Source organism: Nicotiana tabacum, chromosome 3 (genome assembly GCF_000715075.1).
Source record: "Nicotiana tabacum cultivar K326 chromosome 3, ASM71507v2, whole genome shotgun sequence".
Classification (NCBI taxonomy): domain Eukaryota; kingdom Viridiplantae; phylum Streptophyta; class Magnoliopsida; order Solanales; family Solanaceae; genus Nicotiana; species Nicotiana tabacum.
The window spans coordinates 106363395-106378044 of record NC_134082.1 but is presented as its reverse complement, the minus strand read 5'-3'; the positions used below and the strand labels follow the sequence as shown (position 1 = coordinate 106378044).

The window sequence follows — 14650 nt, the reverse complement described above, 5'->3', positions numbered from 1 at the left end:
ATGTGATTAAACTTAAATTGAAACGGATAGATTTAAGTATTAAAAGGAAAATATTTTAACTATTTGCAATCATGTTTATCATTTTGAAATTGATAAACAGAAAGGTATGGTAGGAAAAGGAATAACAAAAGACGTAACATACTAATAATATTACATAACTACATTACCTTTTGGGAAAATTCATATTAAAACAACTGTGCTGCCTCCTTTTCAACTTTATACCTCATATTTCAATTTACAATTGAGTAGCCCAAAAAGTAGAAGCCCATATCCGAAAAAGGGGCATTATTTCCTTTTTTTTGGGAGTAAGAAGCGGGATTTTCTTTGTTTCAGCTAAATTTTCTCTGATTCTTTCCAATCTTCTTCTCCAGATACTACAAAAACGAGATCTTGCGATCAATGCAGCTCCAAAAACCCTAGAATTTTTATTTCATCTCGAATTAACAGCAAATCAAACACGAAAAGTGAATTTTTTTTGCTGCAAATCAGCGCAATTTTCATTTTTGCTGCAATTTTGATTTCAATTTTTTGTTCGATGGAGATTTTTCCAGTTTACGTTCTTCATAGTGGTGAATGGGAAGAAAACAAGTTTATCAATTTCGTCAGCGATTGTGTAATAATCGAGTCAACACTCAGCTACAACAATTTAGTTGCAGCTATTTCAGAACAGATTAGGATCGATAGTGAGTTAAACATAATAGAGATTAACTTTCTCCCAAATGTTGGTTTGCCACCGATCCTGATTTACAACGATACAGGTGTTAAGGTGTATATTGAATTAAAGAAGAAAAACTTGAATTTTACTGAATATCCCTTGTTTGTTACAGTGAAAGAGATTTATGATAATCGTTTGATTGCTACAAGTTTTAGTTGTGTGGTTGCTACAAGTTCTAGCTGTTTGGTTGCTACAAGTTCCAGCTGTTTGGTTGCTACAAGTTCAAATTCTAGAGATGTATCCACAATTGATAGCATTGAGATTACTGATATCGAATTTATTGAAAACACGAAATTTAGTGAAAACACCGGGTATAATAGATGATATATTGAACGAATTTGTTGAGGAAGATCAAGTGTATAAGGATAAAGAGACAGTTGTCAGTGTGATGAAGAACTTGGCTGTACGCGAGAGGTTCCAATTCAAGGTGAAGAGATCAAGCGCAACAAGGTATGTAAATAATTGTATATTCTGTTATATATATGTATAAAGTAGTATATATTTGTATATAGGTATTAAAATTAGTATATATGTAGTTATGTTTTTGTATACAAGTGTATTTAGAAGTTGAATGATCTTTAATCCTAGGTATCACCTTATGTGTATGGATGACAATTGTGCTTGGAGTTTCAAATCTTCTGCCGTTTTCAAAGCAAACATATTCAAAGTGAGAAGTTACAATAATAATCACACGTGCGGCTATGGTGAAAGATACTTAACACAACGTCAAGCTACTCCGGGTGTAATTGCTAGTATAGTCAAGGACAAGTATGTTAATCCAAAAAAAGTTTACACCGCAAATAATATAATAGAGGACATACAAAAGCAACATGGGATTGAAGTGAGCTACATGAAAGCATGGAGAGCTAAAGAGATAGCAATGACAATGATAAGAGGGAGTCCGAGTGATTCATATAAGGAGTTGCCGAAGTATTTTTATATATTGGAGCAAACAAATCCAGGAATGGTTACAAAATTGCACAAATCAGAAGATGGATGCTTAGGGCTGGGAGCATTGCAGACCGATAATGGTTGTAGATGGAAGTTTCCTTAAAGCAGCATATAAGGGTACCATATTGACTGCTTGCACACAGGATGGAGCTGGTGAGTTGACTGCATCTACCTTGTTTCTGCAGTTTGTATAATGTTGTAGTTTCATGTATAAAAGTGTATAGGATTTCACAGCTGCTGTTTTTATAAAATTTGTAGTTGGTATAAAGTTGTATAATTGTGTATAAGATTTGTATAATTGTCTAAATCCTAATATCTATTTTGTATAAACAGGAAAAATCCTTCCACTTGCATATGCAATTGTAGATTCAGAGAGTAACAAATCTTGGGAGTGGTTCTTTGTCCAGATAAAGGGTACTTTTGAAGTTAGGGAAGGGATATGTATAGTTTCAGATAGAAATGAAAGCATATTCAATGCCACAAAAACTGTGTACCCAGAAGTACCGCATTGTATTTGCATGTTTCACTTGTGGCAGAATGTAAAGCGCACATTCAAGAAACGTCACAAGCAATTGAAATTTATATCTTCTTTGCTTTGTCTAGAGCTTACACGATAGAGAAATTTGAGTACCATATGACAGAGATGTGTAAAATTGATCCGAGAGTGCAGCCTTACTTGTTCGAAATTGGCTACGAAAGGTGGTCTAGGGCATATTCCAAAGTGAAAAGGTCGATGGTAATGACTTTCAATATTGCAGAGTCAATTAATGCAGCAAACAAGGATGCTAGAGAGTTACCAGTAATGCGATTGCTGGAGTACATGACAAATTTGCTACAACAGTGGAACAACAAAAACAGAAAAAGTGTAATAGAAACATCTACAAAGCTTGGCGAAAAGTACGACAAACTCCTTCGGGAAAATCTAATTGCATCAGAGCAAATGACGGTAAAATGAATCAAATATAATGATGCTTGGCACTGCTGACTTGCATTTTACTGCTTGTATAAGGATGTATAACTCTATATAATAATGTATAATGTTCTTTAACTTAAAAAAAAAAAAAACTTTTGTAGGTGAGGCCTGCTACGGAACAGTTATATACTGTGTTTGAAGGGGTAAGGTGAAACATAGTGTGCCTTGAAGAGGGAACATGCAGTTGCGGAAAATTTCAAATGGATGAACTTCCATGTCCGCATGCTTGGGCGGTTTTGAAGAACCAACAGCTGAACCTGGCCAGTATTGCTCTTTTTACTACAAGAAGGATAAACTCCTTAGAACTTATGAATTTCCAGTGAATCCGATGCTAGATGAGAGTTTATGGGTAATCCGAACAGAGGTGATGGAAGATGTGGTCCTACCACCTAAAGGGGGAAGGAATGCAGGAAGGCCAAGAAATGAAAGACTCAAATCTGCTTCAGAAAAAGAGTCTAAGAGGGCGTTTTCATGTTCTGTGTGTGGACAAGGTGGTCTCAATAGAAAAACATGTAGGAATCGACCAAAATAAATAGTTGGAAACATAACACTTCCTATTATATTTGTTGTCATGTTGAGTAGTTAAGTTTCACAAACAATAGAGTTACAAATGTTGAGTAGTTAAGTTTCACAAGCAATTGAGATGTTTCATTATACATATTTTGATTATCCAATAATAGTGTCTTGCTATTTTTAATGGTACTAAATATATTGATAGATTGTAGAAATACAAAACAGAACTGCTAACAATCAATGGTATTATATGTATACAGATGTATAAATGAGAGTATAAGTTTGTATAAATTTGTATAACTATGTATATTATTGTATACATATGTATAAACCCTGCTACACTAATAAAACTGCAACCATAATGAAAATGCATACTTTGTTAAAGGACAAAAGCAACTGAAATATTTATTAAAATGTAATTCATTCATAGCCACAATGTGTAATGACTACCACAAATTACACAAAAATAAAAACATCTATAATATCCTTTAAGGTTATCTCACAAGTAGCAGAATAGTACTTAGACAAAACTAGGCAACAACTCCTGATACATAGAAAAACTACAGTAAAATGGAAAAAGCAGAACTACTTTTTCAGTCGTCCCCTCTTCCTCTTCCTGAAAAGTCTCCCTGTGATTTCATCACCACTAATTATATCAGACTGTTGTTTTTTCCTTCCATAATCTCACAACAGAGATCCCCACCTGGTGCAAAGTGTCTCAATGTCAAAAATTATCTTTTCGAATTTCCTTACCAACGATGAAATACTCAGCAAAGCCAGCAACAAAAGCACCACAATCACTATAATTAAAAAGAAACAAATCAGATTCAAATAGGTACACTAATAGTAAAATAATAAAATAATTGAGATTAACCTACCATTTGATCTGTTGGGGCACATTATTAACCAAATTAATCTGCAAAGCATCAGAATGGGATTTATCGGTATATGCACCATTGTTCCAATCAATGCCCTTCTTCTCGACATAAAAATTAGAACTCTTCAAGAAGTAAGGTATCAGAATTGCATAAGGTAATGCAGCATCCAAATCAAGTCTATCATTAATAGCTCCATAGTTAGAGTCATAGATGTGGATGCACCTATCTATGAACGTAAACAACCCCAAAACCCAATGGCCGCGCTTCACATAGATAGGGAATAAGACATGGTCAACAGTGTGCCACGGTACATTTACATCACAATAATATCCTCTAATTTACTCTTCTATCTCATGCCCTTCAGGAATCACTGAAGGATCTTGATTCACTTTGAAATCTTTATACAAGGAGTTGATTTTGTTACCAAAGGCAAAGTCGGTTGTAGTAAACCGCATGGCAACACTCGACCCATATTTTCCCCTCTTCCTCAAATAATAAAAGAGGACATCCAAGTGCTGAGACAAGAAATAAAACAGAACAACTATCACTACCAGATTTTTTAAATATAGAAATTTACACACTATTATACATAGGTATACATATTTATATAATATTATACAATCTTATACTGTGATTATACAAAGCTATGTATACACTATGGGGGTCTCAAAAAATAAAGATATGCAATAAATAAAAAAGGCATTAGAACAGAAATTGATTAAATACTGTATCAATCAAAGGTCGACCACAATATGCAAGTGAGTGGAACCAATCCTTCGTGGTCACATGACACGAGCCAAAAGTAAAAGATTCTGCAAGCTTATTTACTTCATTAGGATATATATTTTTGGCACTTCAAATCACAAAAAATAAAAAGTAATCAGAACTACATTCAATGACAAGTATAAAATCAGAACATGAAAGATTAAATAAAGTGAAGATACCTTCGCCTCGTATCCATCCCATTATCAACAAACGCGCAAAACTCTTTAGCCAATGGCGAAAATGGATCAAAATCATCAATTTCGATAGTGAAAGGATGCTTGATATAAAAAATGAGCATGTGCGCCGATCCTGATGCCCCCGAATAAAAAACTGGCAAATATGGAGATTTGGCATATTTTCCTGGTATTTTCTGTTGAACTAACTGTTCAGAAGAAATGTAATCATCTTCTACGTCTATGATGGATTGTTTATGAAGCACAATTTGGGACATCTGTAGCGCAGCTAAATCTTCATCGCCAATGTCATCCCAAAATGTATCACCCTTGACATCACCTGTTGCCCCTTAGACAGAGAAAACAAATAATAATATACTTTTAAAATGAAGAAAAGAAAAATCAGACAAAAAAAGATAAAATGAATAACAAATACCATGATCAACACCATCAGTAATTCCCTCGTCAGCTAGCATGTTATCTTGATTCACTTGATTGACAAAGTCAGGAACAACATCATATTGATAGCCATCAAATTCACTGAGACTAGATGTATTGTCATCAGATGCGCGCTGAGGAATCTAATGAAAAATAATAGAAAGAGAAGGCATGTTGAGTGATGATTCAGAGAAGGCATAACTGTTGAGTGATTTGGTTTTATCAGTAAACAATTACCTTAGAATCAGTAACATCCTCCCTCGTTTGCTTGGTTTCCTTCATATTCAGAAAACTGAACATTTTTTCAAAGGAAGAAACTACATAATTGCTGAGTGTCATCACTGTATCAGTCAACTACAAAAAAAAAGAAGCAAATCAACAACTGTGTTTACAACCAAAAAACCATGTATATACAAAAAGTACTGATAAACTATAGAAAAGCTAAAGGTCCAGTACCTTTCCAACAACACTCCTCAACTTCTCAACTCAGCATTCGACAGATCAATGAGCACCAAAGGATCATAACTCGGGTTAGGCTATCGATCCATATTCTGAGGAAAAGGTCGTTTAGACTGTTGCTCTGTATTTTGAGGATAAGGTCGTTTAGACTGTTGCTCCATATTCTGAGGATAAGGTGGAAATGCATTGACAAAATCATCAGTGTGAAAGGCAGGCACCTCCCCTGATGCAACATCATAGGCATTAACTTCAAAAAACGTGTCGATGTTCAGAGTTGACATCTTCACGAGTAGGGGAAATATTCCTATAGTTCAACTACAAGAAGAAAAACTGGATTACAATAGTAGAAAAAGAAAATTGTGACATATTCATAAATATACATACAGAAAAACTGAAATCATATATGAAGAAGCATTATGGTACAAAATGTTTACCTTATCGATACTACACATGATCACCCCGCCAGTCAAATCCACATATGTTGGAGTTTCAGTCACTTTCCAATTAAGAATGCGTGGCACATTTGTGCCAACGCGAACAGTTAGATGCTTGTCAACCATAGAGCAACACTCAAAAAATCATATTTGTAATGTAAGTGGAAAACCTCCAAGCCTATACATTGTCAAATAATCACACTGTCTGTCCCCATTATCTTTAAAATATCTTCAAATGACTTTTTTCCCCAAGCATACGTCTGATATTGACCACTTTCAATGATATCAATATCATCTTTATTGATACCATGATTATTGGCATCTGAGAATATGAAATGATGGACAAACACCATCAAGGCCATCTTGAACGCATCTTCGTCTGACTTCCAGTCCTTTTTCTTGAAGCGATCAAGAAGCTGCCCCCTCGTTATAGCCTTTTTTCCATCTCCTGGATAGTACTCTTTTAGCAACCTATTAACATCTGGTTTGTCACAGAAAGTGGTGTCGTCTTCTACACACTTCAAACCAGTGATAACAACAAACTCTCCAATGCCAAAACGCAGCAAACAACCATTAATTTTCACCCACAACTCTTTTTCCCATCCTAGGACGACTTCCCTCAATAATATACAATGAATAAGTTGATTTTGAATTTTAAATTGAGGGAGGTCGAAGAAGTACCCAAAACAACTAGCATGAAACATTTGAAGCTGCGTGTCAGTCAAACATTGCTTCAAAATGCTCATAATATCAGTTTCAGTATGGGAACTAATCCTGTTGTGGAAATGATCAACTGGTTGTATATAGAAGTCCCAAACTTTGCATATGAAAAAATAATAAGAAATATATCAGGAACAAAAACTATACTAAAATATTTTATAAAAATGTATAAATCAGTGTAGCAGTACTTGTATAAAGATGTATAAACAACTGTATAACTTTGTATAAAATTGTATAAGCATGTATAAATTAATAGCAACACAGGGGATACCTTCAATGTAGCTTTTCTCTCATTCAATTTGCAGCGAATAGCAAACCTTTGTTCTTTCGATATGCAATCAAGACCACTCTCACCATTGTCCTTGATCTTTCTCCTTTTCGGTTTAACATTGGGGCCTACATCATCTTCATTAACCAAATCAACTTTCAGCTTTTCTTTTGATTTTTCAGATCTCCCACATTTCTTACTCCTTATTCTAACGATGTTAACCGGAGCAGGAGTATTACTTGTTTGCGAACGAGTCATTCGACTGCTCTCTTGTTGCAACTTTTTTGTAGGAGCAGGAGACTCAAAATCATCATCATCGGGAGCCTGGACATGCGTATTCGCTTCAGAAGCAGGGGTTGAGGGCAAGTCCCTTGATGATTTAACTGGAGTGTGAGAATTCCTCGTTTGCGAACGAGTCATTCGACTGCTCTCTTGTTGCGAGTTTTTAGGAGGAGCAGGAGACTCAAAATCATCATCATCTGGCGCCTGGACATTTACATTAGCTTCAGAATCAGGACTTGAGGGCAAGTCCCTCAATCTTTTCGCATAATTAATGCATTTTCTACAATAAACCAAACAAACAAAGCTTTAACAAAAGTGAAGACAACTGAAGGAAAACACAAAAATCAAATTGTAACAAAACTCAAAAGTGAACCAAAAATAAAGGTCATGAACACAAAGCAATTCTACCCTAAAAGGCGGAATAACAAAGCATGCAAACTGAAACATCAAGTTTAAGCCTAGAACGAAGATAGAAGGAACACAAAATCAAACGAAAAACACAACATTGTAAGAAAATAGGCATAATCAGAAACGCAAAAAAAAATTAAAAATAAAAAAAATTCAAAACAAAAACTGTGGTAAAAACATAAAATGAAACAAAAATTACCTGAAAATAAGATTAAAAGCTTGAAAAAGTACTTGAACCGAACAATGGAGGTCGGTTATCGTCGTCTCTGAGAAAAGCGTGAGGAAGAGAGAGAAAGAGAAATAGAGAAATTGAAATTTAAAATATTAAAACCGTTGTTTTAAGTTGTGGGCTATCGGGTAAAACGTAAATTTCATAACATATACAACATGGGCTAAGCCAGATAAAGACTTCAAATATGGGCTATTTTCGAATGGGTTGTATGGCCCAAGTGAACCATACTATCCAAATTCAAATTTTCAAAATGGTAAGCATATTATGTTTTTACTAACAATATTATACATGATTAATAAGAAAACTATAAACTTTTTTGGTATACCTTTAAATTTTATTCCTACTGTTTACTCGTAAGTCGCATCCAGAAACATAAATATTCATGAAAAAGTTTCAATCGTCTACTTGGTTGTGCCCTTGACCTTGACATTGCTGATCGAGCGCGGACCTGCGGTTAACTATATAAGGAGAATATTTGAAATCTTAGTTCAAAATCCCAGTGTAGATTACATCAACCTGCAAAAAGGGGAAAAAGATAAAGAACTCAACTTTTTAACCAGATCTAATAAATCTAGTGGACTTTTGAATGGAGAGTAAGAATTAATGGCGACAACTTACAGTTACAGAATGGAGGTGAAGAGCAAGAAAACAATTGCAGCAAAACTCAACATGGAGGCAGCCAGGTGGATAATATACACAAAATTGGACGAACATGGTGAAGAAGAAAGATGTCAATACCCACCTTGGGAAAAGGGATGGGTGGGTACCCAAATGCCACGGGAAGTGGAAAGAAGGCTTGAATTGTGATTAATCAGTAATACAGAATCTGCAATCCAAGCAAAATCTAAGTCTTCTGTCCTCTAATGGAAGGTATTTAATTACATCCTCATCCTGGTTTTTGTAAAATTGTTATTACCTGAATCTGTATTCATTTTTCAACCCCACAACCCCTTTAAATTCACTAGAGTTGCAAAGGTTTCTCATTTTTCTTAAGGGTGCTGAAGCAAGATTGATCAGTCTCATTTCTCAGGGTGAGTGTTTCTCTTTTTTTTTGGCTGTTTTTTTGGTTACATATATTTGATTATATCCATGCTTAGAGATTTGTTATTACTGTTGATGTTTTGCGTTTGTTTAGATTTTAATTGAGGTGCGAATTTTTTTTAATTTTTTTTAATATATGATGCTAATGAACTTCCAATTAATGAGCTTTTTTGGGTGAATTCTCCTTTGAGATTGTTTATACCATTTCATAACTTCCAATCAATCAATCAGCTATATCTCAATTCTGAACCAGTTTGATAGACTATATGAATACTCTTCATCTATTTGTTCTATTTAGGGCTTAGTTCCTCCACACAATAAATTGATTCTTAAGGCACATTAACGATTCTTTGAAACTGGACTTTGTTAAAATCTCAAGCTTATATCTGAATGAAGAAACAAATCTTAAGCACGATAAGAAGAATCTTGGTAAATTCTGACCTAATGTAAGTGAAACCACAACAACTATTAAGTTTTAATTCTACATTTGCTTCTATTATGTTCTTTTCTTTTCTAAATCAACATTGATTGCGAGAAGTTGCAAATCTTATGAACAACTTTCACCATGTAGTTTTAGGTTTAGTTCTTCCTTCTTATCTCGTTCAATCATTTTAGTGTTGCATCTGCGGGTCAGTGCATATAGAGGTCTACGTATAATATTGCCAAACCATTTAATAACTGTATTGAAATAAAAACAAGATATACTTGGAAACCAAGACTGAGTAGATTTGAAGACTAAAAATCCTTCACAGTCCAATTGAACATATGTCCCCGTCCGATATTATGATATCGATGCACTATTTAATTTGCTTGTCCCTTGTAATTAGTAAGTTAAGGTTCAAATATAAGAATTATAAATATAGCTAAAGGAAAATGTTCACCTTGTATGCTGGACTTTAAGCATGCACGACGCAAGATAACTTACTCATCCTTTCTCTTGTGAAAACCATCTAATAAAGTTTGTGATCTTCCTAGATCTTACAAAATAGGAGACTTGATTTTTTCACTCACCTGTTTTCTTGTATGCTATCTTCTATAGGTTTTGAGGTTTTATGAAAGTTTTTTGTGATACGTTATTGGAGGCTCATAATGGTGTCAAGCCTTATTGACTATAGTGATAATGTTGCTTTCTATTGCGCTGCCTCTACCTATTCATGTTTATCAAATTAGGTTTCTAAGAGTGAATCTAAATCTGCTACGTTTTGCAAAGGAAGTGCATTTCCATTCAAAAGATTCCTCTTTCGTAACTCAGGGTGTCTTTGTTTCTTCCTTTCATACTTCTTTTTATTGGTAGAATTCTCGGTATCTTTTTGCTTCTCAATTTTATGGTTAATGTTGCTTTCAGGTTTTCAAGATATTTGTAATTCTAGTCTCTCAGGTAGGAAGAAAGTCTGTTTCTCAACTCACATGAAACTTCTCTTAAGTATATACCACAATTCATGGGCTCCTGAAGAGGTGTGGATTTGGTTTGCTCAATTCAATTAAACATTCTAATCAGTATTAACCTATCAAAAATTATTTCAGTGTAGATGAAAGTGATGCTTAAAATAATGTTTTCTGGTTTCAAAATTATGGCTCTTACAGCTCCCAATCATTTGTTTGAATTTCATAAGCTGATGTTGTAACCTACATCAACAGGTTTCCTTTGGAATGGGAACATCTTTTGTAGAGTTGGATGGATTATGGTGAAAGTTATATCCTATTCTTTCTAAAAATATGTGGTTTTATGACTCATTATTGGTTTTGCATACTTTATTTTTAAGTCTTTCCTTCGTGTGGGTATGGAGGGAACGGAAAATATTCATTGGGTTCATTGCTTGGAGTGAATTCTTGAGTTACTGGTGTGTTACATGTAAAGTAGATATACAATTGCCGGACCGCAACTACCGGAACCATATATGGATTGATTACATCGTATGTGATTTCAGGCCAATGGAAAACTTTGAAAGTTATATTATATTCTGTATTACACTTATTTCTTTTAATAAATACAGTTGCATGCTTGTTTTTCGGTAATTGGTGCTTTATTTTTTAAGTCTTTCCTTCATGTTGGTATGAGAGGAAGGAAAAAGGGTAATTGATTACTTGGACGTGATTCTTCATTATACTGATGTTTTGTATGTAAACTACTTATATAGCTAATTATCATTAACATCAGTGTATCTTTGTGATTTCAGGCCTAGGAGCACCTGTGAGAATTTTCTGGACTTAATCAAATAACGGAGCTTTTAGAAGGAATGCAAAATCAACTCTAATGCAGCGTTGTTCTAGTAACTCTTATTTACCCATTAGAAACTATGCTGGTGGTGCAAGTCTTGGTCGATCCAATTTAACTCCCATTAATATGACACCTTACTATGGTTCACATGCTCCATATATGCCGGGTTCAGAACAAAGGGCTTCTCGGTCAATCAATCTGTCTCTGCTACCGGTAGCTAATCTGAACCTTGAAAATGGTGCAGATGGGTCATCAGCAGCTTTGGAAAGCTCTCACTCTCGCTCAGGAAGTAACTATTCTAACTGGAGTCCAACAATAATTTCGGCAAATGGATCAATCATATACCACCCTGAAAGAAATTATTTTTCATGCTGGATTCCAGCAACAATGCTACCGATCATGCATGCTCCTAATTTCTTTGTACCACTGCCACATATGCCAGGGAACTGGACGTATAGCTCTTTCTCTGTCCAGGTTCCGTCCGTGCATTATATGACTGGAACAATTCGAAGTGGGGTGATTTTCCGTCAAGATAGCCTGCCGCTTGTTCCTGCTTCTCAGTTTCAACAAATTAGTCTTGCTCCAGGAGCTGAGAGAGTAATTGCAGGAGAGAACATGGTGAACTCCAGTTTTGCAGTTCAACAAGTAAATTTCCGGGTAAATCACAGCCCAAGGTTCATGGATGATTACTTTTTGCATCATCATTTGCTGAGACAAGTGAACCATGGACCTGGTCCTACACCACCGCATCCATACAATTTTCACATGGTTAGTTTTCTTCGCCTTCTCTTTTATTTAGCTTTTTTTTTTCTTTTTCCTTTTTCTAATTATAAATTAATACCAATCTTCACCTAAGCTTACTCATACACATACTTGATTTAGTAACTAGCTTAGGCTTATCACATTAGAAGTTTGCTTTTAATGACTGGATGATAGTTAAGCTTTTAACACACAGATACGCTTATGCTTTTAACTATTGAACGCACTTATGATTGGATGTGCTTAGTTGTTAAATTTCCATGGTAATAAATGCTATTCTGCATTTATCCTGAAGAATCATGATGCCAAACTAAAAAATCTATTTCATTCATATGCTTTCAAACTTTCTGCATTCATGTTTTAATTGATTGAAAGCTGTCTACATCAGGTTGTGAGCATCCCAACTAAGTTGAATGCTAGAATGTGCATATGGGTTGACATATGCATTTATTTGCCGCTAGCAGTGTTCCATACATTAGAGCTATTACTTGTGCAGTTTCTTCTGTCCTTTGTTCTTTTGGGTGGAAAGTTTGATAAAAAACTCATACACTGATAAGATTGACCAGTTTCAATATTATTTGTGGTGACATTATGTGCATGCATTCGTAAGACTATGCTTCCAAATCAGTTAACCACTTGGAAAAGCTACTGTAAACTATTAATTATAGGAAGAAAAAGTAACATAACCTTTATTTTCTTCACGAGTTCAACAAAATTGAGGAACAAAAATGCAAGTCATATTACTTGATAGTCTAATGAGATTTGCGTCTTCCTTGAAAGCCCGGGGGCAAGTTTGCTTTTCTGTGACAATGCTTGAAACTGGCTTTTTAAACAGTAATGAGAACATTAGAGCTGAATTAATAGAAAAAAGGCATAAGTTTTGAAATCCTTTGGTTTAAATATTATTATCATGTGATGCTCAAATGAGTCCTGTTTGCAAGCATTTAACAGGATTACATCGCGATGTATAATCCTTCTGCTCCTTTTCCAACTCTAACCCAAATCAGTGATTAGGTTATTTAGTTTTCCGATTAGATGTAAAACCCATCCATATTCCCTTTGATTTTTCTCACTCAAAGTTCAAGCCTCGATCTCCTGTCTATACTTGAAACTCCTCAAGACCTATTATGAATTCTTAAATTCAGGATCATGTGACTGTAGTATTTATGAAAATATAGAAGCTTTTCGAATTGTTGGTATCCTAATTTACTAATTTGGAGTTTACAAAGTTATTTTTTCATCTAAAAGTTGCTAATCCCAGTGGCCACCACGAGCAAGCTAGTCATTATGTGTATGAAATGCAGGAACTTATCACTTCACATGAGATTTATAAGTGATAGTGATTTTTATATTATGTGAAATATTCTTGGCTAGTTAATATTTCTTTGATAAGCAGACTATGCATGTTCTGACTGAATCACAATTAATAGTTGATCCATAGCATTTTCTTGGATATTGTAACACGTTGCATGTGACATTTCAAGGCACAACATGGTGGAGGACAAATTGGTACGCGTCAAACTTTTTATATTGGCGTAGAGAACATAAGTTATGAGGTAATAATTTGCAAACAAGAAGAAAAATAGTATAAAAATCTATTATTCTTTATGGAATATTTTTCCTCACAATTTCTGGTCCGGGATTTAGGTTTTGTTAGCCTTGCAAGACCAGGTTGGATATGTCAGTACAGGATTGAGCAAGGAAGTCATTTTAGCACGTATGAAGTGCATCAAGTATCAGTCAATCGAAATATCTGTGAATGACAACGATAGGTGTTGTATTTGTTTGGTAAGGGCTTATTTCATTTGGTTGTCTCCTACGCAAGTAAGTTAGATAGCCTTACTCATAGATACCTTTTTGATTTTGGTAGGACAACTTTGGTGATGGGCAGATCATTGGATTTACTGACTGTGGGCACTACTTCCATTTTGATTGCATCACCGAGTGGCTCATGCAGAAGAATTCTTGCCCTCTCTGCAAAAGGATTGCGTTAACAACTTGAGGAAGAACAATTTGCTCTAGCAAATTTCTCCAGAACTTGAATTTTATTGCTTTGAACATGTATATACGTTTATTTCAATTTAAGCAATTTGTTGTACTTTTGATGGCAATTAATAAGACCTTTCAAACCTTGATAGTAGTTTTATAAAGTTGATAATGTGAAATGCAAGTGCATGTATTGTGCACTCTGAGTGGGAGAAAATACTGTTGTTTATGTTGAATTGCTTGAAAGATGGCGATCCATATAGCAAGTGTTCAATAGAAGTATGAAATGTAGAATAAAGTATGTGCAGAGGGCACTTGGACTTGCAAAACTTGGGTCATATCAAATTTTTGGTTATATGTCTCGCAATTTGCTAGTGAACTTATGAAATGTATTTTGCTAAAATAAAAGGAGAATTTAAGCTACGTATATATTTACA

At 34.7% G+C, this 14650-nt stretch overlaps 2 protein-coding genes across 6 annotated transcripts; both read left to right on the top strand.

Annotated features, from left to right (window-relative positions):
- The first annotated feature begins 535 nt into the window (after positions 1-535).
- LOC107785448 (uncharacterized) lies at positions 536-2791 on the top strand. Its single transcript, XM_075245214.1, has 7 exons — positions 536-920; positions 1015-1165; positions 1304-1645; positions 1737-1819; positions 2000-2080; positions 2203-2612; positions 2741-2791. The coding sequence occupies exons 1-7, from the start codon at positions 536-538 to the stop codon at positions 2789-2791; spliced, it is 1503 nt and encodes a 500-aa protein (XP_075101315.1).
- Positions 2792-8535: 5744 nt separating this feature from the next.
- Positions 8536-14430, top strand: LOC107785449 (E3 ubiquitin-protein ligase MBR1-like). 5 transcript variants are annotated; one of them, XM_016606758.2, is made up of 5 exons: positions 8536-9240; positions 11428-12236; positions 13712-13783; positions 13875-14015; positions 14098-14430. In XM_016606758.2, the coding sequence occupies exons 2-5, from the start codon at positions 11505-11507 to the stop codon at positions 14227-14229; spliced, it is 1077 nt and encodes a 358-aa protein (XP_016462244.1). In that variant the 5' UTR covers positions 8536-9240; positions 11428-11504; the 3' UTR covers positions 14230-14430. The 5 variants fall into 5 exon arrangements, 4 of the variants coding, with proteins under 4 accessions (XP_016462244.1, XP_075105843.1, XP_016462243.1 ...); XR_012707709.1 differs by having other exon boundaries at positions 8544-9079; positions 13658-13783; XM_016606757.2 differs by having other exon boundaries at positions 8546-9079.
- Positions 14431-14650: the final 220 nt, after the last annotated feature.